Raw genomic sequence first — 27,707 nt, 5'->3', positions numbered from 1 at the left:
CCACTCCTGCCTTTGGTGATATTACAGACTAAGGCCAGTTTGGGGAGCTCCCCAGGAAAGCTTTACCAGGCCAAACTTGGAGGCAGTTACCTTGAAAAAATCAAGCCACAATGTAACTGTAAGGAAAAACTGAGGGTTGAGAGTGCTTCCTGCATCAAGTGAGAAAGATGGGCGAGAATATAAAACACTGAACCAACGTTGAGGTTGGTGGTCAAACGAAGGCTTCTCTTGACTTTTTGCCCCTTTTACATTCTGGGCCATCAGATAAAAGAACACAAAAAGTTGCATAATCTCAAGAAAATCTACTGTAAAAAACTGGATATTTTATTTGTTCCGCATCCAGGCTGAGTCAGCTGATGTTGATTTAACGCTGGGAGAGCAAGGACCTTGTCTGCCTGTTGTGCGTCGTCTCCCAGCTCACAGGACCTGCCCCAGCAGGATGTGGTGAACCAGGAGCCCTATCTTGACCTGCTCAGTGGAGGCGTAGGTTGTGGTTACTTAGTAGTCAGAAACTGCAATTTATTACTGGAGGGTGAACTTGGTTATGATTTTAAAAACAGTGATAAAATCATGGCCTCTCAAATTCAGGGGTTGCCTTTAAAAGGAAATTGAAAAAAATGCAGGCCAAATTCTCATACACTCTTACAAGTCTGTGATAGCGCTATCATCCTGTTTCATAGGTAAGAAAACAGGCCCAGAGGTTTAGGGAACTTGCCCAGGTTCATGGAGCTCACAGCTAGAGCTGGGTCTCTGAAAGACTTCACCCTAGCACTTTCTGCTGCCTTACCCAGTTTATCCTGGGACATGTGTAATGCCAGCTGACAGATGCTCCTCAGAGTAAATGCCCAGGCTTTCAGATGGCCATACAGCTTCCACTGTCTGCATTCGCCTACTTGCACAACTTTATTTAATTCATGGGCTGGTTTAGGGTTGCTGTAATACATAACAAAATATATTGTGCTGTTACCATTGCCTTATTACCGTTGCAATGATCACATCTTCAGATAAGGTTTTGCAGTTCCAGAACCTTGGTTTCTTTCTTTCTTTCTATTTATTTATTTATTTGTTTATTTATTTTTGGCTGCGTTGGGTCTTTGTTGCTGCGCACAGGCCCCCTCCAGTTGCAGCGAGCAGGGGCTACTCTTTGTTGCGGAGCGCAGGCTTCTCACTGCGGTGGCCTCTCCTGCTGCGGAGCACGGGCTCTAGGCACGCGGGCCTCAGTAGTTGTGGCGCGCGGGCTTCAGTAGTTGTGGCACACGGGCTTTAGAGCGCAGGCTCAGTAGTTGTGCTGCACGGGCGTAGTTGCTCCGCAGCTTGTGGGATCTTCCCGGACCAGGGCTCGAACCCGAGCCCTGCAATGTCCCCTGCATTGGTAGGCGGATTCTTAACCACTGTACCACCAGGGAAGCCCCAGAACCTTAGTTTCTTAAACGAGGAACCATGGGTTCTAATGTGAGATCAGGTTTATTTCTAAGACCTGGAGTGTCTGCTCTCTTCCCTGTATCCAAGACTGTTGAGCATCTTTGTCCTGGGCCTGGGAAAATGAATAAAATATTCCAAAATATTTGTGATGAACAAATTTCTTAGGAAGTTATAGCTATCCTTCATATCTTGAAGCAAAATATATCATTTAAGAAGATGTATATATATATACACATACAAAGGAATACTACTCAGACATAAAAAAGAAGGAAATAATGCCATTTACAGCTACATGTATGGACCTAGAGATTATCATACTAAATGAAGTAAGTCAGAAAGAGAAAGACAAACACCATATGATATCACTTATACGTGGAATCTAAAATATGACACAAATGAACTTATTTGTGCAACAAAAACAGACTGACAGATATAGAGAACAGACTTGTGTTTGCCAAGGGGGAGGGGGCGTGGGGGAGGGATGGATGGGGAGTTTGGGGTTAGCAGATGCAAACTAGTATCTATAGAATGGATAAGGAACAAGGTCCTATTGTACAGCACAGGGAACTATATTCAATATCCTGTAATGAACCATAATGGAAAAGAGTATATATATCTCTGAATCGCTTTGCTGTACACCAGAAAGTAACACAACACTGTAAATCAACTATACTTCAATAAAAAAATTGAATATATCACTTATTTTATATGGAACATTGGTTATGAATCCCAGTTCCAGAAATGGGCCTATTTTCTAACACCAGAGGGAGTTCGATAGATTTCTTTCATGTGAGTACATATCTGTAGTTGGCAGAGAGTAAAGTACTGTTGAAATTTGGACATTTAATCAGACAAACGCACAGCAAAATTGTAGTGTTTATTATGCAATGGATTCTAATTTAAATAATTTAAATAACAAAATAATAGGAATCATTATAATAAAACTAATAGTTGCTGAGCTTCTATCATGCACTATGAATGCTATGCATTACTGCATTTAAACCTGACAACATGTGAGGTAGATTCTTTCATAATGACGCTTATAATTGGAGATTAAAAAAATAGATTTAAAAGGAGAGCACACAGGCTGTACACGTGCTGTCAAAGACACTGAAATCTTAGCATCCTAGACAGGGGCACTTGTAGATCCCAGTTTTCTTAGCCACTTGGCAACATCCCAGGGCAGTTGACATGTTTTACCTCTTTGAAGAAATGATAACTATTAATTGTAAAAGTATACCTATAAAAAGGCAGATGAGATCGCCACGCTGTACTTGAAAGATCATTGTAACATCATTTCACTGCTCAGACGGCCTCACGCTTTGGATCTTCAAAACGATGCCATAGTGAAAGTCTTCCCTTTAAATCGTCTTGAAAATAGGTGGTTTGTTAAAATGAGAAGGTTACAACAAATTCTTAATCACCAACGATTTGGGTGGGGCCTTTCAGCTTCAGCCCAACGATATACTTGAGTATTCAGTTAAATACTGTTTATAACCCAAATACGGCACAAACGAACACTGTAACTCAGGCCGAGATAGAGGGGGAAGGCAGTGAGTACCCTAGACAATACGAATGTTTCAGCTCTAACCTGTGAATGATAACATGAGAAGAGCTGCAGTGACAGAAGCTCAGGCATGAGTCCCAGCACTTCCACTTGAAGAGGTAGAATCTCAGCAGATTGCTTGGTCATTAAGTCTCTGCTTCCTCACCTTGCACAGAAGGGATGAATGATGCCTACGGTGTATTTTCTTTATAAGGACTCAGGAAAATATAAATATATCAGGACTTTTCCTGTAAATGTGAGAGAAATCCCAATCCACATGGGTTTAATTAACAACTAAAAGGAATGTATTATTTCATTTTACTGTCAATTCTGTATTACCATCAGATCCGGCTGCTTCAGGTGCAGCTAGATCCAGGTATTCAGATGAAGGTGACATGACACTACCTCCCCAGATCCTGACTATGCTTTCCTTCGCATTGGCTTCCTTCCTAGGCAGGCTGTTCCCTTACTGACGAGGAGAGCTCCTAGCGTCTTTAGGGTTAGATCTTGCTGTCTTAACTTTCCCTGCTGAATAAGAGCATCCTTCCCAAAACTCTAGCAGCAGTTCCAGAAATATCTTCATTGGCCTAATTTGGTCAACTGTCCTTTTCTGGAGCCAGGAGGTCAGGAACATGGACTGAGGTTGGGTGAGATATGATCCTCTAAACAAAAGATGGGTTTGCAACAAACAAACAAAAAACTCCATTATAACAGATGAAATATCTAGAACAATGAGTGCTTGGCATGTAGTAGGTGTTAATAAGTATATATTAATTTAAAATTAGAATCTATTTTTTAAACCTTCAAATATGTAGAGCTACCAGCTCTCAGCCAAGTTTTTCTGGACCCCATATATGACTAGAATCTTTTTAACCTAAAGGAACCTCTACTCAGGGCTGACCACATAGGTCCATTTAACGTGACTCAATTTTTAGGATAGAGGCTGTTCTGAGTTTTGGAGAAAGCCTGGGATTTTTCCCCAAAGAGCCTGGATGAAATCTAAGTAAATCACAACTTTGCAGATAGTATTTTATTCTTCTTATGGATTCTTCTAATGCTAGCAGGAATTACTCTTTGTTCCATTATACTGGAAGTATGGCTAGAGCCAGAAGCAAGAATTTACCCCCCAAAAGTACAATCAAACAGAATAGAACACCTCTCATCCCAACTTTCCCCAACTAACAACATAAATAATTAATATGATGATTATAATCTTTATGAGCGTTTATCCTTCATCAATAATTAGAGATATCTAATAGGAACCCGAGGCATCAGTATCTATAGTTCTGCTGTGAGTACGTTGCTTTTTTAGGACAGAGGCATTACATCACAGTGCCTAAGTCCATGCCAGGAGTTTTACAACATGCTTTGTGAAGTATCTATTTCCATGATTACAGCTTTTGGGTACGTGTAGATAAACTAATTAAACAGAATCTACAGAACCTACAGAATGGAGATAAGGCTAAATTCAGTTATTAATTCCCTTTAAGGATTTCAACTTCAAGTGTAAACATTTCTGTTTTTCTTCAAATTCCTATGTATACAAACATGTAAAGCTCCAGTGTATTCTAACCATCTAAGACCTTTATTTGCCTTTATTTTTTTCCTCATGAGATTTCATAAAATTAAAAAACAAGGGCTATGTCTTTAATGGTGTCTTAAACACAGCAGTGAGCTATTATCCCACCAGTAGCGACTTGCATAATTTTTTCTCTTTCATTTTATTAGCCCAGCCACCACTGAACTTCAGATTTATGAGCAAATGACTTTTCTCAGTTTGTATTCACTGTGCACAAATCCTCCTCAAAATCCCTGTTCTGGAGCTGGGAAGATGACTGCCGTTGTACTGAACATTAGCAACTTTGCTATTTGAAATGTATCCCTGTAATTTCATTTTTTTGGAAATTAGCAATAAAAAGTCAATTAGAGCCTTTAGATTTCTACCAGAGAATATGGGATCACATTTTTTTTTAAAGGAAATGGTAATTTCAATGGGCTCACTCTATTTCCTCTACCTAAAAATCTTTACGATAAGATTTATCAACTGGAAAGCACTAGAAACAGGCAATTTTTATTATGTCCCCTTGACATTTTTAGTATAACAGCTTGGGTCAAAACTGCAGTTAAGTCAAAACAATTTAGCACCATAATCTCTAGAAATGAAATTCTCTCTTCTATTAGAATTTGAAGACTCATCGGGCCACATTTGAAAGTCATTATGATATTCAGCATCTGAATGACATGAAATTAAGTCTCTGAAGCGCGCGCACACACACACACAGACACACACACACACACACAATGCCAATTCACATAGTACCTGGGATGCTAAAGGAAGCTGAGCAAGAACCTTGAAAGGGGAAAGATTAGGGGACGCAGGGGGCGCCTTACAGAGGAACTGTCCTCTGACAACTGTACTGTGGGGAGGAGCAGAGACAATACCCAGGAAGGTGACAAAAGGAGGAACCCCAGGGGCCCTTTTTCTTTGGACGTTGCTCTGAGGATCACCCCTGATCACCGAAGTCCTAATTCCCACTCCGTTATCCTATTGAGATACTGAGTTGAAGGTCACCAGCAAACGCCTCCTGTCCTTTCCTTGATCCTCATTCTTTTTGTTTTTACTCAGTTATTTGACCCTCTTTTGAACATTCAGCGTTGTTTTCAATGAACTAACTCTCAACTGCCCTATTCTTTGGCCCTTGTATCGGCTTCCTCTCTGCTGTTTTAATGGGAGCTGCTCACCGACTCTTAACCTTGAATAATCGAGAAGTATTAGCCCAGTCACCAAACATTCCCCTTTTCCTTGGTTCCCAGGTGTCAAGCACACACAAGATTCCAGCTCATGTAATCATCAGAGCATGGATAGCTGCCCCACTCATTTAGGTGCTAATTTAGGTACCTGATTAAATGCAGTCTTAGACCGACCTCTCCACTGTGTGTAAGTCTCTGTGACTCTGTCTCACTCTGTATGTACAAATCGTACTTGCTCGTTCAGCTGGTAAGTGCTTAAAAATAGAAAATATGGGCAGTAACTTGAGCACGTATTTTAGAGTCATAACTGTGTTCAAATACTCTTATAGGTCACTAACTCCCTGAATTCCACTTTCTTCATCTTTAAACTGTAAATGACAATAATACTCACCCCTCCAGGATAGACTAAGATAGTAAATGAGAAGATTTATGTAAAACATGTGGCTTATAGTGAACTCTCAATAAATGATTTCTGGGCTTCCCTGGTGGCGCCTGCCAATGCAGGGGACACCGGTTGAGCCCTGGTCCGGGAAGATCCCACATGCCGCGGAGCAACGAAGCCCGTGCACTGCAACTACTGGGCCTGAGCTCTAGAGCCCGCGAGCCACAACTACTGAGCCCACGTGCCACAACTACTGAAGCCGGCACGCCTAGAGCCCATGCTCTGCAACAAGAGAAGCCACCATAATGAGAAGCCTGCGCACGGCAACAAAGAGTAGCCCCTGCTCGCTGCAACTAGAGAAAGCCCACATGCAGCAACAAAGACCCAATGCAGCCAAAAATAAATAAATAAATTTATATTAAAAAATGATTTCTTCCTGTGTTTTTATCTCCTCTCACATCGCCCATTCTAGTAACAAAATTGTTGAGCTCAGCTTTGGTTTGATTGATTGATTGATCAAAACTAACAAGATCAGTTGGGATATACTGGCTAATCACCACATCACTCTACCACATCCTCTCAACATGGTAAATGATAAGACTATTCATCTCAATAAATCCCTTAAATTACTAATCAATATTTTATTTTTTAAGAAAACGCAAATGCCAGGAAAATAGGTGCACAGTATTTTTCATGTGTCTTTTAAATATTAATAAAATAACTTATGATGTTGCCTGGAAGGGTCTATAATGTGAAAAATACAGCATCTAGTTTATATTTGATGAGTTCACTTACTATGAGTTATTTTATTTAGCCTTAATTTTTATTTAGTGATACTAGAACTAGAGATGGTAAAAGTTGCCAAGGGAGAGTTTATGCTAACGGAAGAAATAGAGGTGGGAAATCAAGGAGCTCATTAAAATAAAGCGTGACATCTTGACATAAAATCCTAACTATTGGAGAGCAGTATTTTCCTACTAGTAAAACTATAAGGAGTTAAACTTACTGCTCCAATGATAGCAGCCTTATTGAAATAAAAGTGTTCCTCAACCCAAAAGAATCCAGTCCCCTGGTGAGCTGATGTGGAGGTAATTATTTATAATAGCACTTACCGGTAGAGAGGAAGGAGTGAAACCTTAGAAGACACTGAGGCATGACTTAGGTGGGTTTTATTTCTGATTCTAAAGCACTGAACTGGATGTGGGTGCAGTGACTCAGAGTATTGTGATGGTCCAGCTGTCCACGGGGCATGCCTCTCTGGTGCATACTCACGCCTCGCCACGCCAGGGGAAAGACTAACTGGAGGGTCATCTCCTCCCGTCACTTAACTAACGCAGTCTCACGTTTAGTTACTTCGTCTTCTATAGTCTGCAGTGCATTTTCATTGATTCCCAAAGCACATGTGAAATGGCTCACTGGGACCAGTGAATAACCGCTTAGTCTAGTTCTCTGCCTGTGAGAACAAGACCAAGGGGCATTTCCAGAAAGAGGGCAGTGACTGCTTTCTAATATTTTATTTTATCTAATTTATTTTTCTGGGAACCACGCAGTCACTGGGGAAAGAAGCAGCCTGCTTTATCTGACACATTTATTTCACAGCAGTACCTCCTTTGTCTTAGGGATGTTTCATATAAATCAGTGCAAGATACACGGCATGAAAAGCATGCAACACTGACCACTATGACCAATCACTGATATGCTCCCTTATTCCCAGAAAAGCCACTTCTGTTTTCTTATGGTTTTGTTATTATTTGTGATTCTGGAACTTCTCGGAAGAATCGGGAAGCAATACAACAATTAACAGGCCCTGAGCCTGGTCATACAAATGTATAAACAAGCTCCCTGTATAGTATGTCATTTTGTATCTTGGCGTATTCTTGTTGGCTTAAATGCCAAAATACTGTCACTCTACATTATTGTTCTTAAATAACTTAATTCGATTTCTCTTCTAAAAATATAGCTTGTCTAAGGATGCCCTTATAAACAGTTGCATTTCATTTCTAAACTACATCAGATCGGGTTTAACAAAGATTATGGAGCTAAAAAATATATTGTTTTGCTTGGTTTGGGAGAGTCAAGATGAAATACTTACGTTTACTTGAAATTCTCTGGATATTATATGTCCTCCAGGAAGCCCTGCTGGACTCTTCGCTTCCAGGATTAGGCCCTTCCTCTTTGTGCTACCCTGTCCTCACTTGTATTTATTTTATGGCTGTTTCCTCCTCTAGACTCTGAGATCCTTGTGGCAGGGATTGGTCTGCCAGCATCCAGCAAAATACCTGATATATAGTAGGTGCTTTAAAAAGTGTTCAGTGGATGAATAAACACTCTAAAGTTATGAGCCTGTGACTTTCCAGTCTATCCACTTACACATTTTTTTTTCCCTGACAACGGTGAAAGCCACAATTTGGCGAATTTGATGAGTGATGATTAAATCATCAAGTCATGGACTATTTGATACTTTAGCTCATGGCCTACAAATACGACCATTTTCAAGGTTTGAATTGATGGGCTTAATTTTTCCTTGATATTATGAATACCAGTTACATGAACACCAGGAACCCCTTACGCAAAGTCTTCAGAGCGCTCGTGACAGTTAGATCTCCCCCAAAGGGAAACAATCTGTGTATAAATTTCAGTACCTGGAGTTTGAAGTTCGGAGCAGGGAGGCGGGATGTCATTTTGCAGCCAGCACGGAAAGTCAGGAGTGTCGGGAACCGGCAAGTGTTGCCATGGCCCCCGCGGAATACTGTCAGACCAATAGGCGTGTGCGAAGCACTTTTACGGACAGTATAAATATTTTGAGCTGGAGGCATCGTTACCAGCTGATATTTTCCTTCCGCAGGACCAGCTGTCCAGCAGCATCCCGGACCGGGGCCAGGCACATTCGGGACTTGGATCTGACCAAGGGCGGCAGCAGCAGGGCTTGGGCAGCGATGTCGGTGGTCGAAGAAAGCCGGCCCTTCGCTCAGCAGCTCTCTAACGTCTACTTCACCATCCTCTCCCTGTTCTGTTTCAAGCTCTTTGTGAAAATCAGCCTCGCCATCCTCAGTCACTTCTACATAGTGAAAGGCAACCGCAAGGAGGCGGCCCGGATAGCGGCTGAATTTTACGGAGTAACCCAAGGACAAGGTATGTTTACAGGCTGCGCTCGTGTTTCACGTTGACTTTATCTTGCATGCACAATCCAAGAAAACATCCCATGTTTCCCTTAGGGACTGCTTCAAAGCGAATATTTTGCCAACTCCTCACTGCGGAAAATATTTAACTCCCTTCATGGCCTCATAAAAAAGAAACTTACTTTTTCTGGGTTAATGAAATCAAGGTATTGTTGCAGAATAGCCTAACGGAAGCATAGTTTTAAATAGATATCAATATTTTCCTATTAATAAATATTTTCTAACTTTTAACATTTCCTGTGCCAAGCCATGCTTTCACAGGCTTCAGTTACTGATTGCACTTCAACTGTCCTTTAATATACCTGAGATTTTATGATTTTTTAAACCAAGTCTTTAGTTATATGGAAAAATAATTGTTATAAGAGAAGATTTGAAGGTTTTATTGGTTTCTCACAATTTTTATTTGACCAGGGTTAACCGCTTCATTATAAAGTAAAGCACAATGTGGTGAATATTAAGATTTATGGCATATGTTTTCCTGATGGAATTGTTGCTTTTGCTCAATTTGTAAAAAATTGATTATATGAGGATAGGAACATGAATTAATAAATGTAACATGTATGCAACCAAATACATCCATCATGCTTCCTACAAGAAATGGAAGTGTGAGACTACATGAGAAATGATCATTTTGACCCTCAACTTGAAAGGCTGTAAAACCATTTCCATTCTATTGGACTGATATTCTGCATAATAAAAGCAATTCTTAGGATGGGCTTCAAGGTGACATTTTATTTTCTTATAGCCTTTTGATTAATTTCTGGTTTGAAAATCATCAGGCAAGCATGCACATTTTACAGCCCTACATACCTCTAAAGTAACTTTAATTTTCAGAATCAAAATACACTATCACATAATTAGAGAGTGTAATTTTTTTTTTTTAAAAGAATGCTTAGAGTAGAAAGCTTGCCTTCTTAAAATCTGTTTTTCTACATTTTTCAATTTGTGGAATAACTTATTTTAAAATCTAGGCGACTCTGTAGATACATGGAAAGTTGAATAAAGGTAGAAGATCTTTTTTGGTGTATGAGGTAGATAAGGAGTACATTTTTCCTGAGGAAGGTTGTTCTTATGCAAAGTGAGGAATTTATGTGCTCATTCAAAGTGAGGGAAATCTAAATGCCAGGATGAAACTCTCACAAGGAAGATGGGATCTAGAGAAATAGACAATATTTAATCCTTCCCCACCAGCTCTGCTTCAGACCAGCTATAACTATTTAAATGCGGCATACATCGTGTTGGTAAATGGAATATTTGTTTAAAAACCAGCAAACATAGAAGACATTTTAAAACAAAATCCATACTTTAAATTTATTTTTTTAAACCCGTATTTTTAGATATAAGACTAAATAGGCTATGCGATCATAAGGTGAGAAAGTTTACTGTCACGGGCAGCCCATAGCTCATTACCTCATACTCAAATCCTCGTCTACGTATTATGAGAATTGCCGTGCATAAAAACTGAAGTATTGGCTAAAAATCCACCATTTTTGGTGGATTGACAAGGGTTTTAGAGGAAGCTTTGGAATCTCCTTTTGTACTTATTTACAAATATAAAGAAATACTTGTCCCCTCTTTATCCTGATCTCAGTGTGCTCATGCTGGGAGGTCATGGAAATATGTGAAATGGCTTCCATGTTCCCGCCTACTTTTATGAGTCTGTGTTAAGATATATTAGAACTCTAGGATTATATCCCAAAAAGGAGAGAAAGAAATCCACACTCACTAATAGAAAATACTTTTCCTGGGAATAAAAATGGGGAACATAGAGTTTTCAAATGTTTGTTTTCTGTTATTTTTAATTTTGTATCTGTTTAACAAAATTCTCCCTTCCTATAGCTTGCATTAATCTATATACTAAACAATACAATATATTATTATAATTTTTATTCAGTGTAAGCATAATTAGTCTCCAATTTTATTTTAATATTAAGAAGACAGTCAGGAACCTTACAAGCTCTTTCTTGGTCTACCTCTAAGAATTAATTCTTCCTTGCCTAGGAAATCATTACTTTCTCTATTTTAACATAGCTTTTTCTTTTATTTACTACTACTAAACTTATTTTATTTTGTTTATGTTTTTATGATTAATCAGGCTTAGTTATCTTTGTTTAATCTAGCAATTTCCTCCTTCCTAGCAGAGATTATCACCTTCATTCCATTCTGAATTAGGTTTCTCATTCCTACTTTCAAGAATTATCACCTTCATTCCATTCTAAATTAGGTTTCTCATTCCTACTTTCAAGACTTAGCCAGATCGTTCCCCAACATTTCTGATGCGGAGTTGCCAAAATCCATGAAATATGAGATGATGTGTGCATTTTCATGTCTTTCATAATCATGGAAGACCCTGTTGACAACATTCTGGATGTCCTTCCCATGAGCTGTAGTGCTTTGGTATGAAATAAAAGAAACTCTGTCTTCCCAGATAAGGTTGCAAATCAGCTCATTGTATTAGACAAATATGGGATGAGCTTTCTTAATGCACTTTCCAATCAGGCTTGAGACCAAGGTATGATTACACAACAATAATACGGAAAAGCAACATGGTAACTAAAATCGCTTAAGATTGTTTCCTTCTTGATCCCTTTGCTATGCCTATAAACCTTAGAAATCTGCCTTTTCATCCTTTCATTAACTCTGCCATCGTATTGAACGGACCCGTTAGGATTTTCTGTGTAACTATCTCCCTGTATGGTTCTTGCTGTTAAGTGTCCTGGTGATAGTCTCCACATATCAGAGGTCTAGTCTGTTTTTAAAGCTAACACTTTACTTGGAGACTGAGTGAGACTAACAGGAGTTGAACGGCGTCTCCAGCTGTAACATCAGACAGTACGGAGAGCAGGGGAAGATGCAGGGGAGAACACTGATTTTCTGATATCACTCCAAGGGCTTGGAAGAAGCCATGTGCCACTAATAACCCACGGACACTTGGAGAGACAGCTCCCCTCCTCTGCTAAGGGTCATACCTTTCAAGTTCTATCTTAGGCTCTGAGGAGAGTTCAGTAGTTTTACCTATATATGGACAAGGTCAGTTCTAAGTACCTGTTTATTGAGCACCCCTGGTATGGAGGCATTGAAGAAACAGGATATAAAAAAGGCAAAATGTATTGTTCCCAACTGTAAGTAGGTTATTCTAGTTGAGGAGATGGTATATCTACATGTAATACTTACTTTCCAGGTACACTAAATACCAAATGAGCCTAAAGACTGGAAAGGTCAATTTCAGATTTGGATCTTCAGAGGCATTTTTATGGAGGAGGAAGATCTTGAGTTGACCCCAGGAACCCAGGAACCCAGGAACAAGCAGAGGCAGGAGTTGGAGTGCACATAGGATATTAAGAGACAGTAGATCTGACTGGAGTCGAAGTTTCATGCAGTAGAAAAATGATACTAAATTGGGCACAGATATGAAAGAATTTGAACAGCAGGCCAAGCAATTCAAACTCAACTTTGAAGGCAGTAGGAGTCACTGAGAGTGTTTGGTATGAGTGAAGGCAGGAAAATGGGAAGAGACACGTACAAACGCTAATTTAAGGTTGATTTATATAGTAGTGATCTTTGGAGTTGGGCAGTGGGACAGGTTTGAAGGAGGTAGACCAGTTAGGCCCCTGCCCCTCTTAAAGAGATGAGGACCTGAACTTGTTTGGTGGTGGTGGTGTGGATAGAAAAGAAAGGATGACAACAAAAAATAAATAAAAAGAAGAAAAGGAAAAAGAATGAATCTGATGATACCTTAAATAGCATTGGCAGAGAGAGTCAATGTTACCTTAGGGTCTCCCAGAATTAGTTATAACAAAGGAAAAGGCTGTCATTCAGAAAGATTAATTACCCACCCAGGCGAGCCTGCAGTTCCAGCCTGTGCCACCCCAGAGAGCTGGGTCTTCAGCAGCTTGGTGAGTCTGGTGGGTCACCTATCTCTAGTGTGAAATGTCAGTGTGAATCAGGAAGTCATAGAACTAGAATCTGAATTCCAGCCTTGCCTTTGATTTGTTTACTGTTTATTCCCTTTGTTCCACTTTTTTATCACCAGGCAACATTCTGGTTATGACTTGGCTCTCCATCTGCGTCTGTCCACAGAAAGAGAATGTGCTGGCTTGCCCCAGGAGTGTTTTAGTTCATCTGACATTCATGGTTCTCCCTGTAAATTACTATGTTTGCATCTTGACATCACTCTTTAGTGCTCTGTGCTCTTTGAGTTGTAAGTCCACCTCTGAGATGTGACTTTGCTCCAGCTTTGCTGACAGATCAGGTTTCCAAGCCTGCAAGGCCATGGGCCAAATGTTAGAGGGTGGAAAATTCATCGAGGTAATGTCTCTGTTAGGCTTCTTGAGAAACAAGCTAGTGACACCCAGCCTCTTTGGGCGCTCCTTTCAGGGTTGAGGCTTTATATAGACTATAGAATGTATGTAGAATCATCTGGTAGAATATTTGTGCTTGTGACTTCATAAATTGATTTCAGGGTTGCCATTAAGCATGCTTTTGTTTGTTTGTTTGTTTGTTTTTTGGTGAATCTGTTGTTGACACTTGGAAATAGGATATGGGGTAAATGTGCACCACTAGTCAAATGGCAAAAGAACTTGTCATTCCAGAGAAGAGTGTAGCCTGGGTAGGAAAAGCAGCTAGAATTTTGTATGATGTAATATTCTTTCTCCGTCAGTAAAGTCCATCCCAGGTTTAAAAACAGCTTTAAGAATTTAACTTTACAGCAGATGCCAGCAAGTCATATCCATTATACCTGTTCCCAAGGAATAACTTGTTTCATATGATTTTTGGTGCTACCATGTTGATTGTCTATGAGGTTAGTTATGTTGGGAACATTTCTCAGAATCTCAGCAATGAAAAATTTCAAGCCAACCTGTAGAATGACTTCTTTCATGCTGTTCATTGTATAAAGGTATAAAAATACCTTGAAGATGTGAGAGTTTGGGAACACATTTTCTATACTTAGGTGGAAGAACACCACCTAAGAATAACTGGAATCAACGGAACTGCTCTTCTATCACAACAGACATGACATTATAATCAAAAGTGCTACCAAAAAAAAATTTAAGAGACTTTAATTTTGCCCACGTTCTGCTATTTTTTGGAAATGCCAGAGCACTTTTTTTGGAAGGAACCATTATAATATTGTGAAGTAGAACAGGAATCTGGGAACAAACTTTCCAAGTTTACAAAAGACTTTGTCATAGTTTAATGTATTAATATTGTTCCTCTTCCTCTATATTTGGAGAAATGCATGGAGTTTTGGAATTAAAGAACTCGGCATAGCTCATGATAGCTTAGGAGGGATCAGTTTCCCTAGGGATATTCTTCCCATACCTTTTACTTGTGTGTCTTCTATGTCAAAGGCCTGTGCTAGGCATGAAGGATAAAATATACAAACAAACCACAGTCCCTCTCCTAAAGGTGTGTATAGTCTAGTGGGAGAGACAGAGAGAGATAATCAAGTAATTTCAAGCATGGTGAGTGCTATTATACACAGTTGAAATGGCGCTCGGGGAGCACAGAAGAGCAAGTATGGAGATAAGAAGAGCTCTGCCTGGGGTTCACCAGTTAAATAAAAGCTGTGCTAAGCCCATGCATCTTCTCTCCCACAATCGTGCATGTGTCCTTATTCATAATGCTTGAAAGCTCCCCCGTTCCCCATTGTTACTCTCTGTTCTTTTCATCTCTCAACCTACTATTATTATTATTTCTAAGAATTTGTTTTTTTAGGAAAGAGCAAGTGTGCTCATTGCTTATCCACTAAGTCTTTTGAAGAATGACAAGTATTTTGGTGAACAATTTCAAAATGAAGTTTATATATAGGTGACATTGTTATAGTCAACTCTAAAATTTTTATATAATGAGGACAGTTAAAGGATGAAAACTAGGTCTCAACCCTCTGCTTTCCAATTTACTATCTTTTTCAGAAGGTGGTAAATTATTAAAATAAGATGCTTTTCTTATTAATTGACATAACTGATACAATTTGAATTTAATTCAGTTCAATAAATACTTGGATACCTACTCTGTTCCTGGCACAATATTATGTGCTACATGTACATGGACGGATACGTATATGTGTATACATGTGGGTGTACATGCAAATAGTTACCACATATAGTATATGAGTTGCTTTTTGAGTAACAGGAGACTTGGGTCAGTGGAGCCAAACTTTGCACGTATAAAACAAGCAAACAGCAAGCAAGTAGAAATTCATAAGGTGCTAAATTGAACACAGTTAAGTTCTGCAATGAATGTTCTCTAAGAAGGTCCGTTGGGAGTATCAGGCCCTTCCTGAGAGAAGGTGGAGCTCAAGATAAAACTTCAAAGGCAGAACCTATCTGGTTATGTACAAGTGTGGATGAAACCAAGCTGACTCTAAAGAAAAAGAGAACTTTTAGATGTGGAACTGAACAAGCGTGGTTCATGGGGGCAAAAGTTAAAGGATAAATGTTAGGCGAGGAGACAGAGGCAGGTCGTTGGTGCCAAAGTGAAAAATAAATACACGTGTTCTCAAATCACACATCCAAAGTAAAGAGTTCTATTAAGAGTTTTCTAATGCCTTTACTGGATTCGGCCTACAAGAAAGAGTCACTAGGTAATGATGGAAATCAGTGCCACCATGAGTATTTTACAAAATCCTGGGTGTAATGAGTCAACATGTCATTACATGTGTTCCATGAACTACATCTCAAGAGAAGGTTGAATACCTCCTGGGCGCTGAGTCGGCTGTGCACATCCTCAGGGTAGCTCCATGGCAGCTCCGTGGATTCCTGCTTCAATCTCAGCACATTAAGCTCATTTTCTAACCTGGGGAAGAGAGAGGAAAGTTTATCCCCAGTGACACATGGACCATGTCAATGAAAGCAGGGGGGTTATTTGGAACGCCTCTTCCTCCGAAATCACCGTCCAATAGATTTTTTTAAAAAAAGAAAGTGTTTGGTTACAGGCTATGTAGAACTTTTGGCATTTCTTCTTTACCAGCTGCATAAAGAACAAATCATTCATTCTTTCCAGCCCTCTCACAGCAACGCTACAAAACAGACCACTGGCTTTTGAGACTGGAAGTGCCCCAAGAATATCAGCTCAGGGAAGGAGAGGCTTACAGAGTCTCATAAATTGTTAAATTGTTAGCACTTCCAGGTGGCCTGTAATTAAACCAGTCCATTCTGTGAAATTTAGGTTGAAGAGGACATATATTAGAAGGGTCTCTTCTCTCAATCCTGTAATTCTTCATTGGCTACTGTGGGATGGGATTTAAAAAATCTGTCCACTAAGTAGATTTAGGAGTTTTCTAGAAGAGCCTCAGGGACTGAGAGACTAGGGCGGTGCTAGGGGACAAGTTCCCATGGGCCCCCTCTCCCTTCCTGAACAGAACAATTCTACTTTCATGAATCTTCGGACACTGGACTTCAAGAGGCATTTTTCCTTAAAGAAAAGAAGAAAATAATGTTAAAAACTAAACTGTCCCAGTTTATTTAAAATATTATGTGAGTTACATGCATCTTTACAGACCCTAACCACCCTGTAAAATGAGTCATAACTGAATACCCATTACACATTCTTTCCTAGGGATTAGAACAACAGCAAACATTTGGGGCCCATCAGGAATGGGCATAACTATGTCAAATGGCACGAAGGCAATCTCTCTCCATGACAGCAGCTAAAATTTCCATGTCACCATTACTTACTGAGCAAAATAGAAGCATTCAGAAATACGTAAACTCTTTCCAAAAGGCTTATGGTCTTAAACTATGGGCAGAGTACAAACAAACTGAAATTCAATATGGTAATGCCATTGATGTTCTTAAATAGAAACACCAGGTCATCTCCGTCGTCAAGTGTGCAGCTTGATTTAAACGAAAACTGACAACGATGCAGTTAAAGTTAAGGCCTGTGCATTGAAAATCTCCTCGCCATCACAATGCCGCCACGTTCCTTGTTAGTCGACTGAGGCAGGTAGTCTGCTGCCAGAATGCTAAAGGATGCTGTTCTTCCTCTAAAGAGTTCTCAACACACTGTGATAGCAGTTAAATAATGAGCATGTAAGTCATGATGACGCTGTGAGTGAATTCCTCAGGAACAACCCAACACATCTTTGATTAACCGCTGGAAGATTTTTTTTTAATTTATTTATTTAATTTGTTTATTTTGGCTGCGTTGGGTCTTCGTTGCTGCGTGAGGGCTTTCTCTAATTGCGGCAAGCGGGGGCTACTCTTCATTGTAGTGCGTGGGCTTCTCATTGCGGTGGCTTCTCTTGCTGCAGAGCACGGGCTCTAGGTGCGTGGGCTTCAGTAGTTGCAGCATGTGGGCTCAGTAGTTGTGGCTCACGGGCTTAGTTGCTCTGCGGCATGTGGGATCTTCCCGGACCAGGGATCAAACCCGTGTTCCCTGCGCTGGCAGGCGGATTCTCAACCACCGCGCCACCAGGGAAGCCCCCACTGGAAGATGGAGGACCACTTCTGTTTTCCAAACTCGACCTCCTTCACTAGAGAAGTGATGATTCCCCTCATCCATCAAGAGAAAGTAGTAATTTATAGAATGAAATGCTGCAGCAAAGGAATTTCTGAATTTCAGAAAGCTTGGTGTCTTATTTCCCTCTTGAGCCATGATCCAGGATGGGGAATTAGGACAAGGAAAAGAGCCAGTTCCTTTAGAGTTCAAATACATAAAATCACAGATCTGTTGAGTCTGGGAAGGGAATGAATGCTTCTTCATAGTGACTCTCCAAGAACTAAAAGAAAAGGAGCTAAATGAAAATTTGAGCATTTATCTCTCTGTCTTTTCCCTGTAGTTATGATGAAATTGCTCATCCAGTAAAATCTAGTAGAGGAGTGAAGTTTTAGGGCTACTTACCATTTTTCAAAGAAATCAACAAAATAAGACTGGTTTGCGTTGGAGAGACTATCTCCTGTGTAGTGAATATTAAGTCCTAAAACGATGCTTGCATATCTAATTGGTGTGACATTCCAGGAATGTGAAAGAAAGGGAAATCTGTTTAAGTAAGCTCAAATTTAGGGTCCATTGGAAGTAACGAAAATATTTTTTAAATGATTTTTGTTTATGAAAGTTAATTGGATTCAATGATTGAGATTTTTGTAATCATCTAAAGTTTAATTTTTAAAAGCACACACGTGAGCAAAAACCTGATTCTATAGCATTATAATGAATATTTTGATTATTTTTAAAAAATAAGATTTCCAAAAGACAAAGTATTTAACTAGAAGGAGAAAAAAAGACGTTTGTAATTACCTAAAGCTCACGAGGCAAACTTGATTCCTGCCAAAAACTTGGATACTGAATTGTAACAGGACTACAGGGGAAAACTGCTGTTATTCTAGAGAAGGAAATTATAATTTACTAAGCAAAAGGTCACTTGGTCCTTGAAATAACTGACAATGGCAAATAGGAAAAACAATGCCTTGGATATTAAAGAAACTCAGCAAATATTTGTGGAATGAATAAAAGACCCCTGCATAAATCACATTGCTGGTAACATAGCGATTTAGTCACACATAAATTTTTCTATCATGACACTTTTGAGATGTGTGGTCTTAGGAAAGTTGTTTAAAGTCTGTAGCCTCAGTTTCTTCATCACTAAAATGGACATAATGATATTTATTTCAGAGGGTTACTGTAAGTTTCATATGGGATATAGTGTATTACCTAAACCACATGCCATGGTGTCCGGCTCCATGATTGTTAATTCTTTATATTGTACTTAAAAAAATTTTTAAGAACAGTACAAAAGTTCCCACAATTTAGTAACACAGAGAAGCATCAATAAGAAAAGATGGTGAGGGCTTCCCTGGTGGCGCAGTGGTTGAGAATCTGCCTGCCAATGCAGGGCACAGGGGTTCGAGCCCTGGTCTGGGAAGATCCCACATGCCGCGGGGCGACTACGCCCGTGAGCCACAACTGCTGAGCCTGCGCGTCTGGAGCCTGTGCTCCGCAACAAGAGAGGCCACGATAGTGAGAGGCCCGCGCACCGCGATGAGGAGTGGCCCCCACTTGCCGCAACTAGAGAAAGCCCTCGCACAGAAACGAAGACCCAACACAGCCATAAATAAATAAATAAATAAATAAAAATTGTATAACTTAAAAAAAAAAAAAAGAAAAGATGGTGAAATTATCATGTTATATTTGCTAAACAGTCACCGTAAGCAGGTAATCACACTAGGACAAGCAAGTGTTCTGTCCCAGCATCATGCTAGCTCTTCAGGTATATGATCTCAGAACTTATGTGGTTGGTTTTATTTATATGTCAATTTAAGAGTAACAAGCTGGAGCCCTGTGAAAGTTTAACTAAGTTGTCAACTTTTTTCAGTTAGTAACTAAAAGCATAGAATTTCAAGCCAGATCCAACTGGCTCCTGAGATTTTTCTCTCAGCCACTTGGTTCTCCAACCACCGGTCTTTCACAAGGTGTGAACGGCGGCCTCGGCAAAATCAAGCCTCAAACTCCTCGGGTCTCTGTGCCACCCACGGGATTTGTCTACTGGCCCCTTCCAAACAGAATTTTAAGTATTTAATATGCAATATTTCCCCTAAATACAAGCAAAAAATGAGAAGTTGGTTCTGTGCCTTTAAGACTCAAGATATTCTTGTGATTCAGACATTTTTCTCTGACAGGCTTCACACAAAACAAGATTTTCTGAGCCATCACCTGGGATAGGAGCAAAGGGAGATAGCAGGCTTGGTTAGGATGTCGAGGACCTGGAGGGGTTGCTACGTGGGCGGGCCAGTTCACAGCAGGGGTTTTAAATGACTTGCAGACATTTTTTCTACCATCGTATTACTCTGTCTAAGAAACTCCTCTTGCCAGAAATTCTTTGGACAGAAATGTTTTCCTGGGCAAACTGGTCAGGTACCTGGTTATGAGTGCACTGTAGAAAGCCTGGGGTTTTCTGGAAGGGCCTTATGATGAGTGTCATGGCGTGTGACAGCGACATAGAACAGCACGCTTCCGGCTGCTTGCTCTGTTATCGTGGCCACCAGAGAAAGGGCTGAAGCTTCTTAACCTCCAGCATCGCAAAGCCCGGGATGTTAACTTCCTCCGCCAAACTGGCCTTCTCACCCTTTTGTTTTTTCTCTTAATCCCGGGCAGCGTTTTGAAAAGGAAAGACAAAAACCAATCCTGACAGCACTAAGAGTGAAGCACTGAGTCAGCCTGTTCAGGGATTTGGCTTTTTTCCTTTATTTTCTCTGCTTTTTTTCTGCCAGCTGGTCTCTCCAGGAAGCAAGCAAAACATAGTTTTTCACTGGACATATCTTACAGAAAAGTTTTTTTTTTCTTATGAAGATAGAGGGAAAAAAAAACCTTTTTCTTAAAAAAAATAAGCAGACTATATCTGGGAAGAGGATGCAGAATTATATCATAGAATCATTGAATAACCTCCAAGTCTATCAGTGTTTTAAATTATCTGGGAACCTAGGCACAGGTTTGCAAAATAGCCCTCCAAGAACTTTTAAGGAACCCTTGCTTCTTTATTGGGCCACTGCAAGGATTATCTGAAGGTGACTAAGCCTCTGCTAAGAGAATAATAAATCACAAATAATGATTGTGTCTTCTTTCTTCAGTATGAGACCGTTAAGCTGTATATAGTACCATGGGGGAACAGGAATATTAAGGCTGTTCGTTGGCAGGTCTCTGGGGCTAGCGTCCCTCCTGCAGTGTCCATGACCAAGGGTGAAGCTCAAGCGCAAGTCAGAAACCAGCTTTACTACTGAAAGCTTGGCAGGAATATGGTGATGGACAAGGAACTTTCTCAAATCAGAATGTCTTACGGTGACTTCACAAACTGGAGAGTAGCATTTCTGAGATCACAGCAGTAAGTGATGATTCCCCCACATTTTCAGAAGGTAGCTCAGACTAACGTAGTCTTCGGTAGACTCTTAAGGAATAATGCTGCAGATATAATACTGGCCATTCGTTTTATGAGATGATAGAAATCCAGCTCCGTGTTGTAATATCAGAAATTGAAATATTCTATAAGATATGCTATTTTTTTAAATAGCCAAATCTTAGGAGCTTTTAAAGCTATGTTTACAACTTGCTAAAACACCAATCAAATGTATATACACCAGAATATGTGCACAGTTTTGCTTCATACATTGTGTATAAAACAGCTTTTGGTAAATTACTGAATTTTTATATGATCATGTAAACTTGTTACTTAAAGGAGTTCCTTTGGAAATAATTCATTTTGTAAATATACATTTTTATGTACTACATTTTCTTAAATTGAGGTACATCTGGGTTGCTTTTCTAGTAAATATTCTGTGGTTAATAATTGTAGAAGGAGGAGAAAATGAGAAACGGAAAAAAGTAAACATCCTCTTTACCATAAAGTGAACCCTTAGTTTCTCAAATTCTCGGCAATTGAACTTAATAGAGGTGGTCAGCAAGTGTCTTCCTATTTCTAGCTTTGACTCGACCTACCCCACACTTTCTAGTGATAATGTCATATTTTGATTGTAATCCACGAAGTCTTTCCACACACACGATCCCTTTTCATCTCATCACTGACCTCTACAAACTACTGGATGGTATTATGCTTCTTTTACAGAGATGGTAACAGTGGCTTAAATATATAGACTTGCTCAAGGTTATTGATCAAGTTAGAGGAAAGTCAGACGTGAGCCCTGGTCTTCTGGCGTTGCCTCTGACATCGCCCATCTTGACCATTTGCAGCATTTTATTTGTTTCATTTATACTATGAAACAAGCAATGTTCTTTTTCCAGAGCTATCTCTGTGGCAGTCTTTGTAATAATCCTTCCTAGACCCAGAATTACTTAATACTTTCTGTGCTGCTTTTTCCCCATCTGCGTGGTATCCCAAACAGATTCAACACTGACTGTCCCACCAAGTCAGATCATCACCAGCTTGTGTGTCTCGTGAAGACAGAGGTTCATTTCACTCTCAGAGCTTGGAAAGATGCCTAACACATGGCGGGTACTAAGTAAATATCCAAGGAAGGAAGGGAGAAAGGAAGAAGGGGAAAAGGAAGGGAGAGGGTGAGGGGATTCAAATTTAAGAATGTGGATCTTATCACCACTTACCACGGGGCATTGCCAATTCTAATCTTGCCTCGGCCAGTGGTGTGGCCCCTGTACACGCTGAATAAATGTTAATGGAGGGACTCTCAGAGTTAATTCTCAAAGAACAAATGAAGACAGAAAGTCAGTACTGCCCAGAAATTAAATCTATAACGAATGCCCCAACTCCTTCTTCTTAATCAGACCTACTGTCCCTTTTCTCTGATTCCTTTCAACTTTATGCCTTGGCATTAGCCCTCCTCCCCAAATAAAACAGACCCTCAATGTACATTTTTTAACAGGAATAGTTAATGGCTGTGAAGATCTTCAAGCATCTTCTTCATTTCATATTAACTCAAAGATCTCTTGCCTTGTGGTGAGGAATGCTACTTGTTTACCTTTTGATTTCTCATTTTAAGTGAGTGCATTTTTATTCTTAATATTTTAAACTTTCTGAGCCAAACTTCAACTATTATTAAACGTTTTCTCTCTGTTCATTTAAAATTGAATGCTCAACATGGTACTTCAAAGTGTGTGTCGTGAACTGAAAACACACCAAACACCAGATATCAGAACTATAACTGACAGGGCATCGCTCTTTTTCTGTCTCTACAGCAAACCAGGAAATTGTCAAGTCTTAGAAGGTGTTACAGAAGGGGTTTGGCTGATGTAAAACTTGTTCTCAATACCTGCTGAGAACAATTCCTCTGGACTTCAGTTCTTCATCCTTTAAGCCACTCTGTATGTTACTCCTGGACCCCAGATTCTTCCTCTCTTTCTTTATTTGGCTGCACCGGGTCTTAGTTGCGGCATGCGGGCTCTTAGTTGCGGCATGCGGGCTCTTAGTTGCGGCATGCGGGCTCTTAGCTGCAGCATGCGAGCCCTTAGTTGGGGCATGCGGGATCTAGTTCCCTGACCAGGGATCGAACCCAGGCCCCCTGCACTGGGAGCGTGGAGTCTTAACCACTGGACCGCCAGGGAAGTCCCTGGACCCCAAATTCTTTAGTACCTGTTTAAGTTAGCAGAGTGGTAGGAATAATAAAAATAAGTAAAATTTTTTAAAATCTTGCTTTTGCCTCTACACACAACAGGCTCCTCAGACACAGGCAGCCAGAGGATTACAATAGGAGGAATGGTCTGTTTCAGTGTCAGGAGCTCTCTTCTCTGTGGTTAAGATACCAACAGGGAGAGAGACAGCCGTAGCCCCCCAGCGTGGGGTGGGCCTCCTATTAGGACGTAGTTGGGTGAGGACAGACTGTACGGGACGTCGCCTTGCCAGGCAACTTTGGGGCTGAGGCCAGTACCCCTGGGACTCCTGACTTTCTATGCGTTCTGCTCTAAGACCTACTTCTGCAGACATGTTCACATGTCAGAAACACACGTCAGTGTGCCCCCTCTTCACTTTTCACGACAAATGTCAAGATAAAACGAACTAGCTGCTGCCAGCGCCTAAACCTACCCTGAGCATGTGGTTAGTGGTGATAAAACTATTTGTGGCTAGAACTGCAGGGAGGAGATGCATTACGTGTAAAATTGTTTGGCCATTAAGCCCTTGTCCGTGGCGCATATCAGATTTTCCTCCCCGCAGCTGTCGTCCTCTGACTGGAGAACACGGGTTGCTAGTTTCATTCCTTGTATGGGTTTATGGCCTTTTTAAAACTTCACACTGGCATTTGGTAGAGCTAGAACAGTGTGGTAACTAAGTGGGTAAAGAGAAGGAAAGGACAAGAAAAGTGTCATTTATGAGAAGAGTAAACACTACCCCAGTTCTTGGTTACACACCAGGGGCTGTTCTAAACGTGTACAATTATAAACTCATTTAATCCTGACAAAAGTCTGATGACTTAGGTGCCATTGGTTATTAGGTCTGTTTTCGCCTTCCTTATTTTATGTTCACTGGTTTCGATTTGTCTGCCTGGGGTTAAGGAGCAAATGTCACACGCTGGAAAAGCACATGCAGGAAGTAGTCTCCGTTCCAGTCTTGCTTTGCTGGTAATGCTCTGGGTTACTCTGAGGACACCCCCTACACCCTCTCAGCTTCAGTTTGTTTGTTTGTTTGTTTCTTTAACTTCAGCTTCTCTATCTGCAAAATGGAGGAGTTGGGCAAGATCGGTGGGTTTGGGACCTTTTATTTTTAAGCCATTGACTGTGTATGTGTGTGTCTGTGTGTGTGTGTGAATCTGGAAGCTCAAATTGTAAAGCTGCTGGAGTGGAAGCTGCACCGTTGGAAGAGAGAGCCCACGTTTTACAGATGCACTCGAGGTAGCTCTGTTGAACTCACAGGGCTCTTTGAAGCCATCTGTAAATCACAGAAGTTGATGGTATCTGAAGTCCACTCTTTGCTCTGAAACACATAGCATTTCTTTCACATTATGTTAACTACTGGTGAATCCTTTTTGTACCAGAGAAGCTTTTAGCACTCAGAACCCAAGCTACTCTTTGTGAATTTATCACCCCCATGACGTCACCTGCCTTATTCCAGAGCACGTAGAATGTTCTCACCTGAGCTGCTCAGAACAACTGTTGTGAGTCACCGAATACGTGTAACTGCAGTGATTTGAGAGCAGTCCCTGCACTCTTGCAGACACGTTTTCACTTTTTTACTTTGAGGATCACCCAGGGTCACTTGATGCATGCTGTTGGCAGTTTTGCCCTCCAGCCACGCTGGGCACTGTTCCATCCTCCCCACTGTGCACACTTTCGGTGCTAAGAGGAAGTCCCTGGGTCATCTTGGGCACTCGGTGTGTCCCGTGGAGGCGAACAGTACCCCCTCTGCACATCTGGGAGAAGGTCTGACGTCCCTCACTGCCCTCAGTCATAGAGCAGGTGTTCAGCAGATTTAGGCTGTCAGGGTGAGCAGGGAGGCCCCAAGAGTAAAGGACCTCAGGGTAAGAAGAGCCAAGTGCTTCCTCGTCTCTTACTGGGGTGTTATGTTTTCTGCTAGCCTCATCCTCTATTTTAAAATCTTTTTGGCTGCCCTCTCTATTAATTAGCATCTTCTTAATCAAAAAATAAACTACATCAGGAAAAAAAAATGAACAGAACTCATTTATAGAATTTAATAAAAGACTGTAAAGCAGAAACCTGTTTAACCACGACCCAAGTCAAGAAGTACAGCATCCTTGGAACCCCAGAAGCCCTCCAGGTAAACCTTTATAACCACAACACCCTCCTGTCCCCAAAGAGAGGGCGACTAACTTTTATTGTAATCATCTTCTTGTCTTTCTTTCTGGTTTTCACTCCTCTGAGTACATCCCAAATTGATAAGGTTTCATTTGGTCTGTTTTTAAATTTTATATAAGTTGAATCATCCTCTAAACACTCTCTCATGACTTGCTTTTTTTCACTAAATGATATGATAGGAAGACTCATCTATGTGTATATGAAGTTCACTCATGTTCAGTGCTATAAGTTCCATTCCCAATTTAGAGTAATTACAAATGATATTGCTCTAAATGTCCAGTACAAATAAGTTGGTATAGCTCTAGGACTGGAATTGCCAGGTCAAGCAGCATGAATATCTTTCATTTTTTTACCTAGTGTTACACTGTTTTCCAACATGGTTGTATCTGTAGTGAAACCAGCAGCATATAAGAATTTGTGGTGCTTCCCATTGTTGCTAATATTTGGTATTGCCAATATTCTTAATTTTTGCCGATCTAGCAAGCGTGTAGGTATATCTTATGTTTTAATTTTCATTTCTCTAATAATGCCATTTTCATGTTTATTAGCCATCTGTACTTCTCTTTTGTCATGTGCCTGCCAAATATTTTGCCATCTGTTCAATTGCATAATCTGCTCCTTTTTCGTGGATTTTTAGAAATTATTTTTATATTCTAACAATTAGATAGAAAATGAAAAAAAACTTGAAAGAGCTCCTTATAAATATCTTTTGTGGCTTGGCTTTTCACTTTTTGTGGTTTTTCTTTTGGTGAACAGAAGTTCTTAATTTAAAAATAGTCAAATTTATAAATCTTTTCCATTTTGGTTAAAATTTTGTGTGTAATTTATTTGTTACAACCCTGCTGTATTTCAAGATAATGAAAGTATTTTCCTGAATTCTCTTCTTAAAGCTTTCCTTTCCAGTTATCCACTTGGAATTGATTTTTGGAATGGTATGATTTACAGTTGCTGCAGACCCACTCTGAATAAGTATAGGGCCTATCATGCCCGTCTGTTTATGGGCTTTCTTACTGGTTACATTTCCCCAGGCCTAAACCACATTATATTGGTTTCTACAGCTTTACACTATGTCTTGATACCTGGTAAAGCTATATCTATTTTAGAAACAACTTCTGTGATTCCCAAAACACTTGTTGAGTTTATTGTTGGAATTCATTTAACCTATCAGTCATTGATTTGAGAGAGAATTCACATTTCGGCAACACTTGACCTTCCAATGAATAAACATGATATGTTTTCGCATTTATATAGGTTTTCTTTAATGTCTCTCAGTATTGTTTTATTATTATCCCCTGAGAAGGTCTTACATATTTTTTTTAAAATTTATTCCTAGGTACTGAATTGTTTTATGCTGCTATAAATAGTATCTTGTTAGTTTTTTTCATTTTCCACCTGTACGTTGTAGGCATAGAAATACAATTAATTTTTGTATATTAATTTTATACTCAGAAACTTTGTTAAACTCTCTTATTAATTCTAATAAGAATCTGTAGGTTCTGTGGGGTGTTTTTAGGTAGAAAATCTTATTATTTGTGAATAATGCCAGGTTTCTTTCTTTCTAATTGCCATACTACCATTTTCTAATTTCTTCTTCTTCCTTCAGTCTATGGATTAAAACCTTCAGCACAAAAATTAATTGACTGTGATTCTGTTCTAGGTCTCCTTAAAGTTTGAGTCTGAATAAAATTTAACACACAGGTAATGGTAAAAAATAAATACAATATAGAACTTTCAGAGAAGAGCAGGAAACAGAATTATAAAATGAATCAAATCAAAAGAACTAAAGAAAGAGAACAAAGATACAGAAAAGGTGGAGAAAATACAAAATACAAACTAATATAGGAAAAATAAATCTAAATCTATTAGTAATTTAAATAACTATAAATTGAGTTCTCTAAAGATAATTTTCAGATTGAATTTTTTAAATGGCCCTTCTAAAACGTAAGGATTCAGAAAAGTTGAAAATAAAAGGATCGTGAGAGATGTACCTCAGGAAATAAAAGTGCTGTCACTGTATTAACGTGAGATAAGTAAGATTTTTAGGCAAAAACAAAAAATTACTGGATGCCACTATATAATGATAAAAGGTTGAATCCCCTAAGAAGCTGTAACAAGTCTGTGTATTCACCCAGTAAAATGGCTTCAAGATATAAAATTGAAATATTGGCATAACTACAAGGAGAAAGAGAAAAAAATTTTAATAGAATTACCTTAGTAA

The 27,707-nt window shown here is 39.8% G+C and overlaps 1 protein-coding gene and 1 long non-coding RNA gene across 4 annotated transcripts in view; one reads left to right on the top strand and one right to left on the bottom strand.

Annotated features, from left to right (window-relative positions):
- ASB5 (ankyrin repeat and SOCS box containing 5) overlaps positions 1-27,707 on the top strand; it is an 86,867-nt gene that overhangs the window by 27,471 nt on the left and 31,689 nt on the right. For 2 of the 3 annotated variants that reach the window (XM_057537301.1, XM_007188986.3), the window contains one exon: positions 8,947-9,233. In XM_057537301.1, the coding sequence (XP_057393284.1) occupies positions 9,038-9,233 (196 nt within the window). In that variant the 5' untranslated portion in view covers positions 8,947-9,037. Of the gene's footprint in view, positions 1-8,887; positions 9,234-27,707 lie in introns of those variants that run through there. The other variant, XM_007188985.3, reaches the window with a different exon arrangement.
- On the bottom strand, positions 505-8,831 carry LOC130706114 (uncharacterized). Its single transcript, XR_009006515.1, has 3 exons — positions 8,744-8,831; positions 2,663-3,630; positions 505-1,534 (listed from the first exon to the last, which is right to left on the bottom strand). It is a non-coding gene; the product is annotated as an uncharacterized LOC130706114 (long non-coding RNA).

The sequence above is a fragment of the Balaenoptera acutorostrata genome, chromosome 21 (assembly GCF_949987535.1).
Source record: "Balaenoptera acutorostrata chromosome 21, mBalAcu1.1, whole genome shotgun sequence".
Classification (NCBI taxonomy): domain Eukaryota; kingdom Metazoa; phylum Chordata; class Mammalia; order Artiodactyla; family Balaenopteridae; genus Balaenoptera; species Balaenoptera acutorostrata.
This window is presented reverse-complemented; position numbering and strand designations above follow the sequence as displayed.